This window comes from Harpia harpyja, chromosome 6 (assembly GCF_026419915.1).
Source record: "Harpia harpyja isolate bHarHar1 chromosome 6, bHarHar1 primary haplotype, whole genome shotgun sequence".
Lineage (NCBI taxonomy): Eukaryota > Metazoa > Chordata > Aves > Accipitriformes > Accipitridae > Harpia > Harpia harpyja.
Window position 1 is genome coordinate 24,599,169 of NC_068945.1, and position 20,470 is coordinate 24,619,638.

Here is a 20,470-nt window from a genome sequence, read left to right on the forward strand (position 1 = left end):
ATAATGTCCTTGGAAGTGAGAAGTCCTGTACAAGGCAGTCCATCTGTACACCATCAGTCAGTCTTCTCCAAAGCTCTTTTGAGCTTCTCTCAGACTGTCGTTGCCTTGTGACATGCACAAACTGGGGCAAAGTAGTGCAAACAGTTATTTAAAACATCGTCTTCTTTATGGAAGCTATCGGATTAGACTGTTGGACTTAATCCCATTTAATGTCTTTAAAGGCTGGGCTCAGAGCGGCAGGGCTGACAGGTGCCCTGCATCGCTGGGAGCAAGCACCCCCACTCGAGCAGGGCACTTGGCACTTGGTGTAGCCAAACTCCGTTCCCAGCTTTGAGCCCTTGATTTTATAGCAGACGCTATATTATAATAGGACCTACAGTGGGCATTAGTCTATGTGACTACAACATCTATCCCATATAGTTCATCATGCAAGCTAAAGATGACATAATGATTTGCAGGAAGGGGAGCTCTGTGTCTTCATGATGAGCGAGGCTTGGTTTAGTTACCTCCTGCCTCAGACATGACTGCCAGCGTTTTGCCCTCCGCGCTTCCTGGTGAGTGAGGCAATGGTGGCACGTAGCTCCTGTGACAGGAAGAGATGATGACCCTGACAGGTCCTGCTGGCCCACGGGGTGTGTGAAGCTGGCCAGTGCAATGAGGGCAGTACAGCAATAAGCAAAGCATTTATAATAATAGTGCTGTACTGCTTCACACTGCGTTCCTCAAGGGGCGCTCAGCAGGCCTCCTAACACCACAGCCACGAGCACGGCGGGTGACTAAACCCGCCACGGTCCCGAGTGGCTCCCCTGAGGCTAAGATGGCGGGGGAGTGGCAGTGGGGGGGCCAAGATGGCGGAGGGAAGGGAGGGCCTCACCCCTCCGTCGAGAGGCTAAGGAAACCAGGGCAGGAAGGCTCGTGGGGGCATATTTAAAGTTTCCCTGGCAGCGCAGTGAACAGAGACGGGCAAATACGCCCTGAGGTACCGCCACTTCCCCCAACGAGAACGGGCGCTCTCGCCGCTCCCCCCCGCCAGCTTCTGTGGGGCCGGTGTGTCGCCCCATCCCCTGAGGAGGCTCCGGGGCGGGGCTATGGCAGAGACCCCGCCCCTTCCCCAGGGCGGGGCGGGGTCGGTCCGGATCGACGCTACTCTTCCGTAAACACCACCCAGCCCTTCCCCCGGCCTTCCCCCGCGGGCAGGGCCCATTCAGCGCGGGGGAGTCCGCGGAACCGTCTTCCTTTGTCATTTCGTATTTCTCCCCGCTTAGAGCTGGGACCCGGGCAGAATGAGGAGACAAGAACGGTTTCTGCGGGGATAGGCGCAAGTTGACCCAAGACCCTCGGGCTACCTCGCCGTTGGCAGGCAGGAAAATGATGCGGGCTCCCCCGTCACCGGAAGAGATGGACGCGCCCAAGGAAGACACTAATAGTCCGGGCTGGGTCTATAAATCCGGAGGGGGGGCTGGTTAAAGCCCCGGCGAGCGTCGCGCTGGAGGGTGAACCGCTGCTGCCGGGCCGCGGTGAGTGACCGGGGTGAGCAGGGGCAGGGCTGCAACTGTGCCGTCCGACGGCGGTACCGTACGGCACGTACAGGCCATGAGCTGCGGGGTGAGGCCGGGTCAGAGCCGGCCCGGGGGCTGCTGCCTTCCCGGGGAGGAGTGGAAGAGTGGCGGGCTGGCGCTCCGCTCTGGTTTGCTGCCCCAGTGGGGCTCCCGCTGCAGCAGGAGGGTTTCGCAGCCACTGCTCTGGGTCTGTAGTACACCCCTTGTCCCGTGTCTCCTGGGCTGTCGCCGTCACTTAACGCCCGGTGTCCGCCAGGACGATCCGTCCCGACGGGCACAGCCGCGGCGGTCCGCCCACCCGCAGCCCCGCTGCGGCAGCGCAGAGCAAGGGCACCCCCGCTCCCTCCCCGGGGCATGCGGGGTCGGGACACTTGGAGGCTGGCAGCCTTCTCCGGGGTTGGCAGGGAGAGGGTTCCCCCTTCTCTTCTCCTCCTCCCTTCCTCCCCCCGGGCCTGTCCTTGGAAACGCTGTTTGTTTTGGTCGGCGAGTGCCAAGCTCCTGCCTCTGGTAACTGTTAAAAACATGGGGCCGGGGGAGGAGACAAGGCAGCGAAACAGATGGAGGAAGAGGAGGAGCGGCCGGCGGCGGTGCCGCTCCCCCCGCGCCCCGCTGAGGGGAGCCGCCGGGGGAGGAGGGCGGGAAAAGCGTCCCCGGCCTCCCCTCAGGGGGGTTGCGGCCCCTCATCACGGCCCGGGGCGGTCGCGTTGCCTCAGCGCCTGAGGTGAGGGTAGCTCCCGTCCGCGCACAGACCTTGGGGGACACGTACTCATCTCGCTCTTGCGTATTTTTAAGCCTTCGTCAAGAGAAGTCCGCGTGTAGAGGGAAGAGCTGCGGAACGAGGAAGCTAAAGGAGAGCCGTGTCGGCTATAAGTCACAGGGAACAGAGGCAGCGCGGGAGACGCGGGGCAAGGGGTGCGCGGCAGTCAGCTAAATGTCAAAAATGAGGCATGAGGGAATTCTGTAACTCTTAACAGAGGCTCTTTCCTGCTCCTGTGCCGCGAGTGCTGGCAAAGGTGGAGTCAGTGAAAGGGAAACTCGAGTCCAAACGAGATTCAGTCGGTGCCAGCTTGAAGGTAGTAAGAATGTAAGCCTAGGAGAATAAACGAAGTTAAGATATTCATAGTGGTAAAACTGGACAGAGCACTTAAAAGGTGTGCATGGATGGAGGGGCTTACTGGAACAAAGCAGGGCTGTGGAAAAACTTTTCTTGAAGATGGTATCTGAAGGAAAAAAAAAACCTTCCAAACCATCCTTTTTTTTTTTCCGCAGGTGCTTCATAAAATAACTTCTAAAGGAAGCCTTCAGGAATAAAAGGCATGTTTGTGTTCTCTAAAACTAATCTGATCTTGCAGTCTTGATCCGTTCTAAGTGAATGATCGGGTTGGGTGATGTGACCCTAGAAAAATAAGATGCCTGTAGGCATCTACAGTGTTGCATTCATTACATTGTTACTAAAAAGAATAATCCCAAACTGTCTAAATAGCAGAAACCATGGCAATGTGGTTCTTAAATTAACTGGAATCTTGGGGTTTGTATGTTTAGAAGATACTTTTTAGCTCGGTGTCCCATTTAGAGTTTATCCTTAAAAAAACTGCAGAATAGTACTGATCAGAAGAAAGCAAACAATGTAATGAAGCCTACTGTGAAGGTATCCAACCTAATATAAAAGTAGACATCAGATTTTTTTAATGCAGGAACAGTAAAGCGGGTTGTAACCACAGGCTGACCCTTTAATAGAATAGGTAGGATATTAACTGTGTATTAAGACAACAGCCTAATATGTAATACCTCATGAACAACTCAAAAAATGAGATGGTATTGTCTATTCAAGATGGTGAGTTACAAAGAGATCTTGAAAGGCTAAAGGGCTTCTGAAATATTTTTACTTCAGAATTATATTAATCTAAACTTACAATTACATGTGAACTTGGTCCTTAGTAATTTATGAGAAGCTCTACGCTGTCTACAAAAGCATAAGGAAAAGCAGCTCTTCCAGTCTATGCTACAAAGAAGGGACTAACTTGGTTGTTTATTGTTGTAACTAATTAGAAAAGCCTTTTTTTGGTTTGTGCTTCCCTTTGATATGCTCAGTGAATGTACTTTTCTCTAAGCCTTTTAGCTGTTGGGCAGCATATTTAAAAACTGTAGATAGCATGTCCAGATTCTGCTTGTGTATTCACGTATATTTACTTTGATGTGCTTGCTGCCTTGTTTATCTTCTAAACTTAGAATTTAGCAATAATGTTCTGAATCTGCAGAATACACCCATTCTTCCTTACCATTCCTTTTGAGGCATCCTACTAGGAAATACATATACTGTGGCAAAGATTGCAGTGTTTTTTCAGTGTATCATTTCCTGTTGTATTATTGAAAATTCTTATTTAAATTAAGCCTTCTGAAACACTCTACTGACAAGTCTGCTATCTGTACGTGTGCATGTATTGTAGGAATAGGCATGGTCTTGGTACATCAAAATGTCATGGGCCTCTTTGAAATGCAGGTATTTGTTGCTGAAAGATCCTGGGACTAGTATGTAAAGACTTAATGTATACAGAAATTAAAATTCTACCTTAAAGATTTGGTCTTGGGAATCAAGATTGGGGTACAAAATGGCAATGCTGACTTGTCTCCATGGCTGGTTTAGTACCTCTGTGAGGAGCACCTTGCAAATTTGAATATTTATTAGAATTATACTGACAGTTAAGAGGAGGTTATTGAAATGATGATGTGTAAATTGTGTGAGAATTTGGGGGGTTTTAATGTAATTTAATTTCTTCCATGTTCTTAACACCTAGACTCGAGCAGCAGACACATCTTGAAGCGCTCATACTAGGCGGGTGATTTACAAGATCTTTTGGGTCAGTGCACTGCTAACAACATTAATCAATTCTTTCAATGGACCACATGCAACATTAACCTTTCAGAGGTTAGTTATATATGAATAAAGGGGTTTTAGACATGATTAAAGCCTGGAAATACGGTGTTCTGATGCTGATCCAGAAACAATAGCGGGAGCATAATATAAGCTTTGCAGGCTCTGTAGGGTTACTGTATTTAAGTGAGCGGTTCCACATCAAGAACCTGGAGCACATTATACAGTTAGGTTACTCATCACAACTAGTTTCTAGTCAGTGCTAGCTTTGAGATCTGTAACACTGATCTTAATCAAAGAAATAGTTTTAGTCTCTTCTGTAACATTAACTAGTGACTCATTTCTAATTGTAACTTAAACAAATACAATTTCCAGGTAAAAAATATCTCAGCCTCCTGGTTTTCTAGGTTGTCTTGCAACTCTCAGTCTTGTTTAGTCAATACTATTTTAAATACCTGCTTCTTTTCAGTTGCTTGTTAGAAATTATAAAATTGCTGTTCTAATAAGAGTTACGATGTTAAGGATCACAACTAATGCTTTAAGTCTTGAACCTGTGACCTCTATGTCCTGATCAAAAGTCTCTCTTACTGGCTTCTCCAGTAAGGTAATAAACTGTCAGCTGTGCTCTTGCTGATGTGATTAATTCTTTTCACAAAACCCAGCATAAAACATTACATAAATAAGGACTCAAATACATTCTCTTTCCTCTTGGGAGAGGAGGAGGAGTAAACATACACTTAACAAATGTTAATCATCTCAGTTAACAGGGGAGTACTCATCAGTGTAATACCTCACCAAGTTATAAAGGCTTATTCAGGATGAGCTGGTACCCAAAAAATCAAATGCTCAAAGCTGTAACTAGGCGCTAGTATAAAGAAATCTTCATTCTTATTCCCTTTTGTCTATCTCTTGACCCCACGATATGTTGATTCACATAAGTACCCACAAAGATCATCCTTTTGCTGCCAAAAGTGGCTTTTTCAAAGTTCAACAGTTGCCAAGTGTAGTATTCCTTGCCTGCCGAAGTTGATGCAATTTAATCATAAATGAGGTTTTATTACTTAAATTTGCTGATGGAAAGCATTGTTGGCTATGTCTTTTCGTAAAGTCTACTACAGAATGCTTCGTGGCCATAATCAAAGATGGGCAGCTACTTTTGGTATTTGGGCCAAATTCCTTTGGTGGTAAATATGGCTGACTTCCAGTTTCTCATTTTAATATGATTATGAACATATTTTTCACTTCCTGTCATACAACTATTAATCATCTCTATCGCACTATGCAGCTGTCCAAATTCTCTGCAGTTGCAGATTATCTACCTGGGAGGCAGTTTCTTTATGTAGACAGAAGCACTGTGAAGCATGACACTTCTCAGTGTTATTTGTCCTGTATGCTGAATGTAATGTTAGAGGCTCCGAGTTACCATTTGACTTAAAACAGAAAACCCATCCACCCTCACCCCTAGGAGGAGTATTTTTTGGGTCTATGCCATTGTTGATCTGATTCCGAGTAAAGACCCACCTAAAGCAGCAGGCCAGACTTTCAGCTACACCCTGTCAGAAATGTAGTTTTCTGAATTATTTGCCTGTTCTCCCCCAGCACTTCTGTGTTTGCTTAAGAGTTGTTACACTCAGTGCAGTCTGTTTGTGGAAGGAAGCTAATTGCTAAACATCACTTGTTGGTGAAGTCAGGTGGGGGATGGTAACATCATGAGGTGCCTTTATGGATGTTGAGAGCTTCCAAAATTCTGACAACAAGCAACTTTAGGGGTTACTGTGGGTAGTCTTATTTTTAAATATAACCAATTTACAGACTGTCTCCAACATAACCATTAAGGAATGAAACAGCAGAAGGTACAAAACTTTCTTGCAGAACAGGTGTAGTTTGTTAATAACTATGATTTACATGTCAAGCTAGATCCTTTCTGTAACACCTTTTTAAGAAAGGCAACTATTGTTCTTCATTCACAATATAATGATTGGTATCTGACTTTTGAGAAACAAATGAGCAAGAAAATAGTAAGTGCTTGTTTTACAGGAAGTGTATTTGTCTTTCGAGGTTGTTTACTCTAGCAGCTGAAGTGAATCAGAATGCCTCTCAATGATGACCAGAACAGTGATTCAGATTCGTCACGCCTCTCTGAAAGCACAGCTTCTTCTAGCGACTCTGAATATTCAAGACAGAGCTTTAACAGTGATTCTTCAAGCAAACCCAGTTCCCCAGCATGTAAGCCTACTTCAACCTTACCTGCATTGTGCATAAACAGATAAGACTAACTTATCTTCTTTCTTTTTGCTGTCATGGGTAGAACCTGGGATTCTGAATCTCTGTTTAAGAGTATTAAGAGAAAGGCATGACTTTCTCTCTGTTGTGAAGCAGTGTGTCTCCTTGTGTGTGGAATGCCACCAGCAGCTGTATCCATGGGGGTCTCCCTGGGCACTCCTTCCCTTCAGAAACTGTAAGAAAAGTGTGCCACCGTGGACGTCCTAATCTTGAGCTAATCTTGATGTTGGTAGCAGTCTCCCACTCAACCAGATGCAGCTTTGTGCAAAGGGTGGGTTTCTTCTGTTTGCTCCATACACTTAAAAATTAAATCTGTAACTTACAGATTTATAGTATTTACATCAAGTTATGTGAAATTAATCTCAAATTCACATTTTCTCTTTCATAAATATTAGGATCAAACAGAAAACACACATTTGCACAAGGAAGGTATTTTGAGTAATGATAAATAAAACCTTGGTTAAGATGTGCTTCATGTTCACATCTGTAAGCATTCTCAGACCATGCATATTTTTTAGTGTCTATGTAAGTGAAGTCTTACATTAAAACAAGCTTGTTAGTGGAGCTGCAATTGGCAGCTGGCTCTTTGTCTTTCTTTCTTACCAGTCTTCAAAGGCTTAATTCCAAATACTAAATTAAATGACAGAATTTGGGTGTTTAGAAACCTTGGGAATTTACCCTTGCTTTCCAGTGTAGAGTTTCTGTTATGTTATTAATACTTATTTGTAAAAAGGGAGTGTAACTTATGGTGCATCTGCTATGGAATACAAGTGGGAGGTTCTCAAGTCAGTAACTTCAGAACCTTCTCTACAGGCAGTAAAACCACAATATAGCCATTGTGTGCTCAGAATTATAATGGACATCTGGTATCTGTTATTGCCCATGCTTTTGGTCTGGTGGATCTTGCAGAACAGTCAATAGGAAATCTGTGGAATGCAAGATCCTGTTTCAAAGGAAAAGAAGATACCTTAGTTATGATGCAGAAATATGAAATTGCTCCTCAAAATGTTATGAGGCTTGTGTGGTATTACCCCCCCACCCCTGATAATCTGGGAGTTCCCTGAGATGGTGTTTTAAGAAGATATAAAGACCTGGTAATCCTAGGTTGTTTCTTCTAGAGTACTAGAGTCCAATTAGCAAGCAGTAAAATTTCTAAATTTTAATATTTTCAATTGCACTTATCAACTATAGGTATTTGTCTTGAATTGATCTTGTTTGTTCCAGCAGCAAGCCCTCCCAAGACTGTTATTACATTTGATGAACTGATGGCAGCTGCAAGAAATCTGACAGACTTGACTCTAGCTCATGAAATTGCTGTAAATGCAAATTTTTGCATGAAACATGAAGACTTCCCACAGAACAGGTAAGAGCCTGAATTTTGCAAAAAGCAGCACTGGGGCTGGGAAGAGAGAAGTAAATGAAGCAGCAAATTAAACCAACCAAACAAAAAACCCCAACCCAAAACATCCTGGAAGGCTACAGATTTTTATCCTGCACCTCCAGGAGTCACTGTCAAAGCTGTCTTGCTTGGAACAAGGGTTGCAGTCCAGCTGAGCTGATACACTGTCCTGGAGTATATTGCTCTGTCTTGAATGTCATGTGGAAGATAGAAGGCTAATGTAATATGAATGCCCATAGTGAAGATGAGTATCAGTCTGTTCTGTGCAGTTCCAAGCCCTGTGGAAAAGATGAAATGGTGGCCACCTATGCAGTTGTATGTAGCAGTGCATTGGTACCATTAGTGCTAAAAAGACAGAGCTCATCATGAACATAACTCTAATATTAGGCCCAGAAGAGATGCAGAAATACCTGGAGATCCAGAGGAAGTGAGAAGTAACTTCCCTAATGTAGGTAGCTAAAATGTTCTTGCTTACAGACATGTCTATTTTAAAAATGACCCTGGTCTTTACTTTGAGAAAACTTAGGTTAAAAAAACCACAGGTTTTTAATTGCTTAAGTCCCTTAACTGATAATTGGTTATATGACAGAATAGTTTTTGGGAAAGCTTAGTACACAACATGCCAGGTTAGGACAATGAATATAAATTCAGTAAGGAAAAGGGAAAGGTAGTATCCCTTTACCTACATCTGAATTGCCAGCACCACTTTATAAAATACAGGTGTTTTAGGAAAGACTTGTCAGTCTAGACCACATTTTGGGAGCTGATGATCCACAGCCAAAGAAAGATACGGTTGCAGGGCACAATAGCTGGTGAGGTGCGTGTTTCCAACAAGCAATCGGCCTAATCTAAAACACTTCTACCGAGGATGAAAGCTAGCTGGGAGTCTTTTCTGTATCTAATTGACTTATTCCACAGCTTTGCAGGCACAGTGAAACAAATTGTACACAAGGCGTTTTGGGATCATTTGGAATCGGAACTGAATGAAGATCCTCCAGAATACGAACATGCTATCAAGCTCTTTGAGGAAATTAAGGAGGTAATGTTCCTCCTCCCCTAGGCCCCAGTATTTTTTTGTGTCAGCTTAGGTCTGAGTGTCTCTTACTTCACTGAAGGGTCTGCTAACTCAGTCAAGCCAACACCTTCAAGTTTGTTCTTTCAAGATGAAACTGTGATTATTCAGAACTGCAAATAGGTGTCTTATAGTATATTTATATTAACTGTGAATATGGCCACGAATGCACAGTGTCATGTCCACTCAGCTTTCATTGCATGACGGCTAGTTACAAGACCTCTCTCTTCTCAAAGCTGAACAGCTCTACTAGCATCTTTCTAGCAACATACTGTGAGCTTAGGGCATGAACAGGAGTATAAATGTGACTGCACCTGCCCATGTAGACTTTGATTGTCGCACAAGGGAGCGTACAGACCTTCAGTCCTGGCACAATACTAAGTCTTTCAAAAAAATTTAAGTTAGTAAATGTTTGTTTTACAGGGCAGCTTCCCAGTTTTTGGAAGAGTTTCATTGTTGACATGCTTTCTGGCTTGCTGGCTTTGAGCATTTTTGCAGAACTGTGCTGTGATCCTTTTAACAGTCCTTTTTTCCTGCTACCTTAGATAATGTTCAGTCTTAACATGTCTTGTTATAGCTGGTCAGCTAAATACACTTGACGTTAATACTAAAATCTTACTTCAGGGTGTTCGCTAAGTGGTTTGGTTTTTATTGATAAGCTTTTCCTTTTTTTTTTTTTTCCACATTCTATTTTAGATTCTTCTTTCCTTCCTGACTCCTGGAGCAAACAGGATTCACAATCAAATTTGTGAAGTTCTAGATACAGATCTTATAAGACAGCAGGCAGAACATAATGCTGTTGATATTCATGGGCTAGCTAACTATATCATCAACACTATGGGAAAGTTATGTGCTCCAGTAAGAGACAACGATATAAAACAGTTAAAAGCAACTGACAATATCGTAGAATTACTGAGGTTGGTATTTGGGTGTTTTTTAGAGGGAAAAACCTCTTTTCTGAAAGAGTACTAGGTAGTGGAAGAGGGAAGTAAAGTCTTGGAAGTCTTAAATTGTGTCAGTTTACATAACAGCTGTTTTCAAATTATAGGAAAACTTATTTTTATATAGAAGCACTAAAAGGGAGGAGCTATGACACACTGTGACCAGAATATTATGTGTATCTTTTGAATGAAATGGGTAAAATGCCTACATCAAGCACTGCCATCTGTGAATATCTAAGGCACTGAACAACAAAATAAAGCACTCTTGCAATAATCTGTGTTTCGGAGACTGCTTTTTCAGTCTTGTTCATCCTTACAAAATTTAAGCAGCACATTTGTACTGTTCCTTCTCGAACTGTTTATTGCATGCTTCCTCTAGGAGGCCAAACTTTGGATTTTAAATCTCTTTAGTTAAGGTCTTATTACTTGAACTTGAATAAAACATTTGCATAGAAGGGCAGAAACCAGTTTACTGCTCCTCAGGTGCACTGAAATAGTAAGAGTAAATGGTAGTTGTTCTGCTGTTGTATTGCAGTTTGGATCATATACAGGGACCAAAGCAACTGGGTCAGAAGAATTGTTTCTCTTGGTGCAATTGGAGTGACTAAAAAATTAAAATCTGTTCATTTAGGCTGAAATGTACCAATTGATATAGTTCTTGAAAACCCTTATCTTTCTGTTACGGGGTTGTAGCATTTAGTGATGCTACATATTTATCCTGTTCTCTGTAACTTACACTAAGCCTTATAAACAATACTCCTTCAGGTATCCTGGAAGACAGGTAATATACCTGTTACACTGAAATACCAATGAAGGAGTTTACTTCTCCTAGAATTGAAATTAAAGTGCTGATATAGGTGTGCCTCGCATGTGCTGGTTAAAATCAATGGACTATTGTAATTGTTGAATTTTAAACTCCTCCTTTCAGACAAATATTCCGTGTTTTGGACCTGATGAAAGTGGATATGGCTAATTACACAATTCAAAACCTTAGGCCATACCTTCAGCGTAATTTGGTGGACTATGAAAGAACAAAATTTCAGGAAATCCTTGAAGAAACACCAAGTAGGTATCATGCTATATTTAATTTAAACCTTTCTTTAGAAAGTGGACTATTTAAAGATGTGCTCTAAAATCTATCAGTGGCAGGTAATTTGGAGAAAAACTTCAATTTCTTGTCTGGATCTAATGCAAAAATTATTTGACAAACAAGCTACCAATGGGCAATTGCTTAACTTGCTATGAAGTATGTTTCTCTGTAATCTGGGGTGCTTTCAGACAAATCTGTATTTTCTAAATTGGTTGGTATCTGAAAAACAAACAAACAATGGCTCTTACCATCTCGAAGCAGAAGCCCTACATACTGAAAGATGAGACTTTATCTCTTTTGTACGCAGTGAGTCTGTTTTTAGTCTGAAGTAAACATGTAAAACCAGTTAGTGTGCCTGAAAGCTGGTAAGGGACAGGATTGATTTTTTTTTTTTTTTTTTTTAAATAAAGAAAAGGCAGGCTCTGAGGAGAACTTAGGTGATGCAAAGTCAACTTGATCCACTCTTACAGGTTTTGTATTATATGGCTAAACAGTGCTCAGGAGAGTATATTTTCCAAGAAGAAAAAGTAAACTTACTAACATCTGGAACAGGGGCTTCTAAAATGGGAATCCTGAGCCACTGATTTGGCCTGCAATGTTTATATATGCAGCCTGAGAAAGAACTCTTTAAAAGCATTTCATTTGCTGTCAATACAGTTTATCTCCCTTCACCTCCACTTTTCAGTCCTGTGCCCCAACTATTAAGTGGCCTCCCTGAAAAAGGGGAAAAAAATGCTTTGCAAACTTGGACTTTGAAGCTTTTTTTACCCCAAAATCTTGGCTGAAGTCTAACAATTTGTTGTTAGGTTTGTACAAGCTAGCTAGAATATTAAGGTGACCAATGGAAGATGCTCAGTGGAAAAAAGTGAGGGAGAGAATTTACGTGTGTGAAGACTCAGCTGTCCACTATGTTTGTTGAGTCTTCAGAAGTTCAATACTCTTGTTTGTGCACAAATCTTTCCCTCAAGCTAGTGCTCATTTTGATGGAAGCGTGCAGTAAATTTCTGCTGATTTGCAATGCTTAGGTGCCCTAGATCTCACAACAGAATGGATAAAGGAATCAATAGAAGATGAATTGTCATCTATTTCTGATGAATCTTCATCATCCCCTGGTGCTGATAGTAGTTCTAAACCAATTATTAGTCCTACACTGGTGCTAAACAACGGCTACTTGAAACTGTTACAATGGGATTATCGCAAAACAATTCCAGAGGTAAGAAGTGTATTTCAGTGTCTTCAGATCTCTAGCTATATAAAAACATTGGTGTAGTATAATAATCCTGCTACTGATGACAATAGGTGAAGTATTCTCTTGCACTGCTTAAACTTCTGAATAGCAAATTTGGAATTTGGAGAGTATATGCTAGTCTAGTTTCTGAAATATGAGATGGGCAAGCGAACAGCTAGAAAAGACCGACATAAAGGTTGTTTTCCCTCTATCCAATCATAGCTCACCAGCTCCACCCTAAGAGCAGTCTTGGCCATGGTCAAAGGCTGGGCCTTGTACTGACAGCACTTGGCTGTCTGTAACTTTGAGAGAACTGACTACAGCATCCTGTTTTCCTAAAAGCAGCAGGAATTGGTGGGATCACTCTTGTGTTAGGAAAGGATCAGTAAAAACTTGAAGCCGTCAAAGCAGATATTCACCCTTTCTCAGTGCATGTAAACTATTGCTTCAAGAATCAGTGTTCAGTTTTTTCCCTCCAACTCCTGATTACTGACCGCTGCAACTTTCCATAAAGCAAACTTGAAATTGGCTGTCAGTCAGCGCTAAAATTAGCATCCGCAGTGGGTGCCTTAGCTATACTTAGGGTGGCCTGGCAGAGAATTTGCTAAATACATGGGGATGCTTTAGTGCTCTTGGTCAGTGGATGGAAGGGAAACCACCTTATTCTTACCTTCCTTCAAACAGATTTGAATAGGAGTTACACACAGGTACCCTCTGGTGGATCTAGTTTGTCATGCTATGAAATTACTACCAAACAGCTGAATGTTAATGGCCCTGTGCTTCTTAGTGGAGGGATGTGGTTAGGATGAACTCTTTCTAACCTAAAATAAGTCACTCCAGCTACACCTTGCTGTGGGAATTACTTAGATTCTTGGTATGATCAACTGGCTTTTTGCCTGTAGCAGGTTACGTATCACTTGCAGAACCTGCTCTGGTGGTTGAACTGGTGGTTGTCAGGCACAGTTGTTCATCACTGTCCATCAGTTACAGATTATGGCATTTTTCAAAGGACAGCTGAATCCAGAAGACTATTCTGCCTGTAACCTTGATCACGACAATGTCCTCCAGATCCCCTGAGCGTTCCACATCACGGGCTGAATTGTTGGTTGCAGATTTGTCAGCAGTGATGAGGAATAAGGTGCAATGTCCTCAATTTCCTCTGCACTGAAGGCATTACCTTTCTTGCTGCCACAGGCTTCTGGTACTCATACATAGTGCCACTTTGTGCAATACTACATATTCAGGGTACTTCAGCTGCTGTCCCTTCTGACTTTGCATATTTGTGATTGAAATATTAATGCTTCATGACTACATCCCATATATGCCCTTTTACCTGCCTCTCTCCCTCCATATTCCTAAATTAGTATTATTGTTTCAATTCTAGACTCTAATAACAGATGAAGTTCGTCTTCAGGAGTTGAGAGAGAAGCTCAATCAATTAAAAATCATAGCTTGTGTTTGTCTCATAACAAACAATATGGTGGGTGCAGCAATTGTAGATGTGCCTGATTTTGCTGACCAACTGAAAAGGATCTCTGTTCCTCTTCTTGAAGGCATGAACAAGAAGTAAGGCCTTGTTTTTATCACTTTTCGTAATTTTTTTTTAACAGGGAGTACCAGATGGATCTGAAAACCCTTGGAAACAATTCAAATATCATAGCCAGTGCTTGTTAATAGTAGGAAGATAACAAATTTTAATAATCTATATTCCCTTTACAGTATAAGTCTACTGTATGTTAGGCACATGTTTTCAAAGTTATATTTTAATGAAATCTTAATCTTGATGTTAGTCTACAGAATTTGGGGCCTAGTACTAAAGTTCATTCATACACTCCTAATATTGGAGAGCCTGTGGCAATACATTCACTAAATTGTCTTGCCAGTTGCTTCAAACTTGTGATAGGTAGGTTCTGCTGCCACTTGTACTACAAGCAAGTCTGATGGGATCCGACAGGTGTCTCATAAAATAGTTTTCCACTCTGCTTTTTCTAATGAAATGCTATGCATGTGGCCCAGGAAAACACCTAAGTATATGAGCAAAATGAACTGGTGTCACTACTGCACTCTTGAAATGATTTTTCCTGTTTGAATCACAATTGGGTCGTTATTTTATCTTCCATGTGGAGATTTGTCCTGTATCTGGAGATGTACATGAATCTCCAAAAGCAAAAGATAACTTTTCTGAACTCTCTCATTACAGAGAGCAGGTTGAAAATAAAAGGGAAAGGAGACAAGTGAGGTCGCCTTACAACCTATGCTACAGAAACTGCAAAAGTTAATGCTTTTCTATTTCTTTCTTCCAGAACTTTTGATTTGAAGGAGGCTCTGAATGCTATTGGTGTCCAGATTTGCAGCAAAGTGAACAGGTCTCTAACTGAAAGAGGTCTTCCCACTCTTAATGAAGAAATGCAGAGTAATTTAATGGGTCAAATCGCTCATATTGTTGAGGAGAATAACCCTGTCAGTTCCTTGATTGGTTAGTAAGATAATATATGATTATCTTATTGTATGTGTCTGTATATAAACTTAACCCCAGCAAGCTTAATCAGCTGACTAAATTATTTTTAAACACTTCCTTACTGCAGTAAAACACTGGGTCAGCTAAGAGTAAGGAAATGTTTTTTACCTATAGATGGTGTTCTTGGTATGCTGCAGAGCATGGTTAGTCATAGCTAGAAATAATTTTAAAAGTGTCTGTACAAACAAGCCTAGATGTGCTAGTATTTTGGAGAAGAATTTGGAAAAATGAGTACTATTCAGTCTCCCTTCTGTCAGTTCTGTGTTTAAACCTAGTGGTTTTTATTTTTCTTTGAGTCTTACTTCATATTAGGTAATGTAACTTGTTGCAGCAGGCTTATGCTGTGTCCATCTTGCAGGAACCAACTTTAAGAAGCTTTCAGTATTGTTTCCCACTGTAACATGGGATTGGGAAAGAGTAGTTACCTGCATTGTTGGATTTTTTTTTTTTTTTTTTTTGCTGTGCTGATGTGCAGGGTGCTTACAAAGCAAGTATGGCTTCATCCTGGGTTTACATTTGTTCTGACCATACTTCATATTCCATTTCAGACAAACGAATCCAGTTCTTCATGAGAAGTTTGCTTGCTCTTCCAAGTTTTCAGAAGTGTATGCCTACTATGCCAGGAGGCCTCTCTGTGATTCAGACGGAGATGGAGTTCATTGGATCTCAGTATGCAAGCATTGTAAACTTTAACAAACAGGTGTATGGACCATTCTATGCAAACATACTTAGAAAACTACTTTTTCCTGAGGCACCAATGGGGAAAGCAGAAACAGAAACACCTACCACTTAAAAACTATGACCTATTTCTGTACCCCTTTTTTACCTTCCAAGACAGTGATCTGACTTCCCCACTAAGAACAGCCCACTCCAGTGACTATTAATGAGAGAGATTTTGTAAAATGTATGCAGATACCTTCTGCAATTCACTGGAAAGAAATTAATTTCAAGGACATATATATTTTAATAGACTAAATTTGTTTAATGGATTATGTCACTTGTAATAGCCAGTGAATTATTAGTTTTCAAGGCAAGCATCTATGATTTGCACTGGGAAAGAGCTGGCAAAGTACTTACTGTTTTACCACCATTAAAACTTAATGTTATTTTTCAACTTAAATATATTTACATATAGCAATGCAATTATGAAATGACAAAACAATTGTAGATAAAATGTACTATGCTTACATTGTATTTTTGTAGAGCAACATGTAATAAAAGTTATGTTTCTGAAAAGACGTTGAAGGAAAAAAAGTATAGCATAACTGCTTTTGTAACCAAAACCAGGTTCATACTAGGCCAAGTTCTGGTACTCTTGCTATTACTGGAACCAGAACTTAGCCTTTGCTATGTTAAGGAATGCCAGTATTAGAAGCTGTTGGGAGTATAGCAGTTACAGAAAAAGCATTCACCACTTAAAGTAGGAATCATTCAGAACTTCTCAACTGTAATTGAGATTAATGAGAAACACCTAAGAAACATGATGTTGGCAGGGGAGTGGAGTAAATTTCTGTATATAATGTTTATAAACATTTTGTTTATCTAGTGAAGGTCATACAGATCTTAAATCTAATCCCTAATATGTGTATGTATTGATCTTTGATCTTAATGGGTATTAAGTATTTTTAAGTTAGGTCTTTCTGACCTTTATTCCCAAAAGCACTTGAGAGTGACCTTACAGAGTACCACAGAGCAACTTCCCCTTTTATATTATGTTGGATGAGGGCATAAGCTTTTCAAAACATATTCTTGGGTCTGAAAGAAAGAACCCAAATGATTAGTCATTCTTGAAAATGTGATTAGATTCACTTTTGCTGAATCTGTGAGAAATACTGCAGTTTCCTTCAAATTCCTTTGGAATAGGCCCCAATACTTAATTCCCACTTAAGGCAACAGGAATCTTGCATACAGAAAACGAATAGGCTTGAAATTGAGAAATGTGGAAGTAAATTTCTGTAAGTCTACACAGGCTTTATTTTGCATATTTCAGATTGCTAGGAATAGATACTGCTGGAATACATATTATAGACATGTTCTTGTCTTTGAAATTGAATCATAATTTACTTGAAAATGATCTTTTAATATATTACCATATAATAGTCCTTTAAAAATGTCATATATATAAAAACTTCATGTGGTACAAGTTATATAGCTTGTTTTTAATATTTTATATTACAAACTATTTTTATGAAGAGACAAAGAATTGCCCGTAAAAGCTTAATGTGCTACATAAACTGTATGTACATTACTATGTCTATCATAAAGGTCTAAAAACCTGGGCATTATTAGCACTGTGGTTTTGTAGTCCATTTTTACAGAATTGTGTACTCTTTTTAGTAAGGGAAATGACTTCAAGTCAGTTGTTCCTCAGTGTCCAAGGACTTTGGTCACATGTACATGATAAGAAAAACTTTCTTCAAAATGCCTTTTAGAAAATAAATTTCTCTAGTGCACTTCTGCTTTATCCCTTGTAAAAACATTGCACAACAGAAAGGTGAGTATGTATTTTAAAGGGAACTGTTTCCTGAAGCCTGAAAAACCTGAGGGAAAGGAACTCTTAGAATATAGTAATTGTGCCACTAGGTAAAACAGGCTTTCTCAGATGAATAGGAAATTTTGATCTGCAATTCAAAATCGTCAAGAGAATGCATTTCAAAAGCAATTACGGGGAATTAAATCTTAGTGATTTGCTACATCTTTAGAAATACCTAAACTATTTTGAGCTTCAGCGAAAAGAGGATTTTATGAACATTTGAACATGATTTATAACATGATTATGAACTTTTTATCATAATACTTTATATGCATTCTATTGTAAAAAGTATCAAACTATAGATCTTTAATGTACTGGGGAAACTGTCATACTAGTTTTTACCAGTAAATACTCAAAAAATAAGGATTCCTTGGGGTTTTTTGGTGATTTTTAAGGTGACTTGCAAAGGGCATTTTATAGCATGGCCTATGTTTCAAGTGATTGTTTAATGTATCTTAATTTTTATTTAATGTTTCAAACATGGACACTGCATCTGTTTAATGTCATGTGTTGCATGCTGTTTATGCTACCGTGGCTGAAATGTACTTGCCTCTACTCTGAAGTTGTCCTTGCCATTCTGTAGCAGCTTTCTGTGTTGAAATACAAATATTTGAGGTTTTGTATGCATTAAATTTTGTTTGTGATACCACTGGTGGTGAAAAGTCATTTATGCAAACTTGCTTAAATGTAATGGATTGTTAAATGCTGAAGATAAATGACTGCACTAATAATATGTTGTGACTCTCTTCTTTTTCTGTAACTTCCCAGTTGCAGCTGGAGTGTAGAGTAGTGACTTTAATCCAGCTGCACAAATAACATGCAAAACAGTCACTTGCTGAAATTGGACTCCTTGGAAGAAGGTTGTACTGGGTTTGCATGGCAAGGTTTTGGTATGAAGCTGCTAGAACCTTCTCCTATGTCTGATAGAGCCAATGCCAGCTGGCCCCAACATGGACCTGCTGCTGGCCAAGGCTGAGCCCATCAGCAATAGTGGTAGCACCTCTGGGATAACAGATTTAAGAAGGGGGAAAAAAAACCTGCGCAACTGCAGCCAGAGAGAGGAGTGAGAATATGTGAGAGAAAGAACCCTGCAGACCCCCAGGTCAGTGAAGGAGGGGGAGGAGGTGCTCCACGCACCAGAGCAGAGATTCCCCTGCAGCCCGTGGTGAAGACCATGGTGAGGCAGGCTGTGCCCCTGCAGGCCATGGAGGTCCACGGTGGAGCAGATAGCCACCTGCAGCCTGGGGAGGACCCCACACCGGAGCACGTGGATGCCCGAAGGAGGCTGTGACCATGTGGGAACCCCGCGCTGGAGCAGGCTCCTGGCAGGACCTGTGGACCCGTGGAGAGAGGAGCCCACGCTGGAGCAGGTTTTCTGGCAGGACTTGTGACCCCGCGGGGGACCCACGCTGGTGCAGGCTGTGCCTGAGGGACTGCACCCCGTAGAAGGGACCCATGCTGGAGCAGTTCGTGAAGAATTACAGCCTGTGGGAAGGACCCATGTTGGAGAAGTTGGTGGAGAACTGTCTCCTGGGGGAGGGACCACGTGCTGGAGCAGGGCAAGAGTGAGGAGTCCTGCCTCTGAGGAGGAAGGAGTGGTAGAGACAACCAACCCCCACTCCCTGTCCCCCTGTGCTGCTGGTGGCGAGGGGGGGTGAGACAGAGAAAATCAGGAGTGAAGCTGTGCTTGGGAAGAAGGGAGGGGTGGAGGGAAGGTATTTTTAAGATTTGGTTTTATTTCTCATTACCTTACTCTAATTAGCCTAATTACGTTACTACCTAATGTAGTAGGAACAAACATTTTGGAGTAGCTGACTTTGGAGTAAACTTATGTCTGAAAGCTTGTGCTGTCTGACAGAGCTTAGGTTTCCTGTAAGTGATAATAATAAAAAAAATGAACAAAGAACTTAACCAACTCTAACAGGTGCTTGGTTTAGAAAGGTAAGAAGGAACTCTTAATCCTCTAACTCCCACTTTTAATTTATGATAGTTTTCTATTGTGGAAGTAATCATGATTTCCGATTACATACTAACTGCAGCTAACAGACCAGGTTGCAGGGTAGTGGGTCATCGGACTGAAATAGTTGCTTGGTGTGCATGTAGTTAGTTAGATGGAAGGCCATGTAGGACGTTGTAAGATTGCCATGTATTAAACGAACTCTCCAGGCTGACTGTCCGCTTTAGGCAGCAAACTGAATGGAAGTGGTCTGAAATGTTGCTACTCTCATGTTTAACCTGGGCCTTTGTGTCCAGGATGTGTGGAGCCCAGAGCAAACTCAGTGAACTTTATTGATGCAGAATCTGAGCCAGAGCAGATGTGTGTCCAAGTACTGTTTTCACACTCTGCTTTTAAAATGTACTTAGCAATTACGATATGTGAACTGGCAAAAATTTACTGCCACAGGAATGTGCAAAGATCACTAATGTTTAATCTTCAACTGGAGTAGATGAGTAGTCCCCTATTTGACTGAGATTTTGGTGTCTCTATAGCACTGACACAAAGAAAAAAAAAAGTCAGTTTGTAGGTGATCCAGCTACAGCATTCAACACTAAGATCGGAAAAAGACAATAGTAATGCTAAAAGCTTATCCTCCACGCTCCTTTGCGTGCTAAAAATTGTAAAAAAAACAGTTTGTACCCTAATTGCTCTGCGCCCTCCTCTCTCACCCCCGCCTGCCTGCTGCCGGCGGTGGGGAGGGGTGGGTTATGGCGGCAGGGGCGGTTACCACCTCAAGGATTCAGGGGGGAAACCCCCAAACGCAGAAAGGTATTAAAGTCCCCTACGAGGAGGCAGGGCGTTGGGAGGGGGCGGTCTGGAGAGCCCGGCCGGGCAGGGAGAGGCCTGACCGCCCTTAGCAAAGCCCCCGGCCTCCGCCCCGTTCTCGTCTGTGTCTGTGTGTGTGGGGGGGTGCCTGCACTCACCCCCACCAAGGCTCCGTGGGCCCGGAACCTTTGGGCGCCGGGCCGGTGCGGCG

General features: G+C 41.8%; 1 protein-coding gene across 11 annotated transcripts; it reads left to right on the forward strand.

The window, feature by feature from the left end:
- The first annotated feature begins 1,181 nt into the window (after window positions 1-1,181).
- TCP11L2 (t-complex 11 like 2) lies at window positions 1,182-18,228 on the forward strand. Of its 11 annotated transcripts, XM_052789609.1 has the most exons (13): window positions 1,182-1,517; window positions 3,116-3,207; window positions 4,355-4,485; window positions 6,490-6,657; window positions 6,811-6,889; window positions 7,939-8,077; window positions 9,032-9,152; window positions 9,882-10,102; window positions 11,055-11,191; window positions 12,242-12,429; window positions 13,829-14,010; window positions 14,748-14,920; window positions 15,511-18,228. In XM_052789609.1, the coding sequence occupies exons 4-13, from the start codon at window positions 6,532-6,534 to the stop codon at window positions 15,753-15,755; spliced, it is 1,611 nt and encodes a 536-aa protein (XP_052645569.1). In that variant the 5' UTR covers window positions 1,182-1,517; window positions 3,116-3,207; window positions 4,355-4,485; window positions 6,490-6,531; the 3' UTR covers window positions 15,756-18,228. The 11 variants fall into 11 exon arrangements, with proteins under 11 accessions (XP_052645569.1, XP_052645567.1, XP_052645568.1 ...); XM_052789607.1 differs by lacking the exon at window positions 3,116-3,207; XM_052789610.1 differs by lacking the exon at window positions 3,116-3,207 and having other exon boundaries at window positions 1,183-1,517; window positions 7,942-8,077.
- The last annotated feature ends 2,242 nt before the right edge of the window (window positions 18,229-20,470 follow it).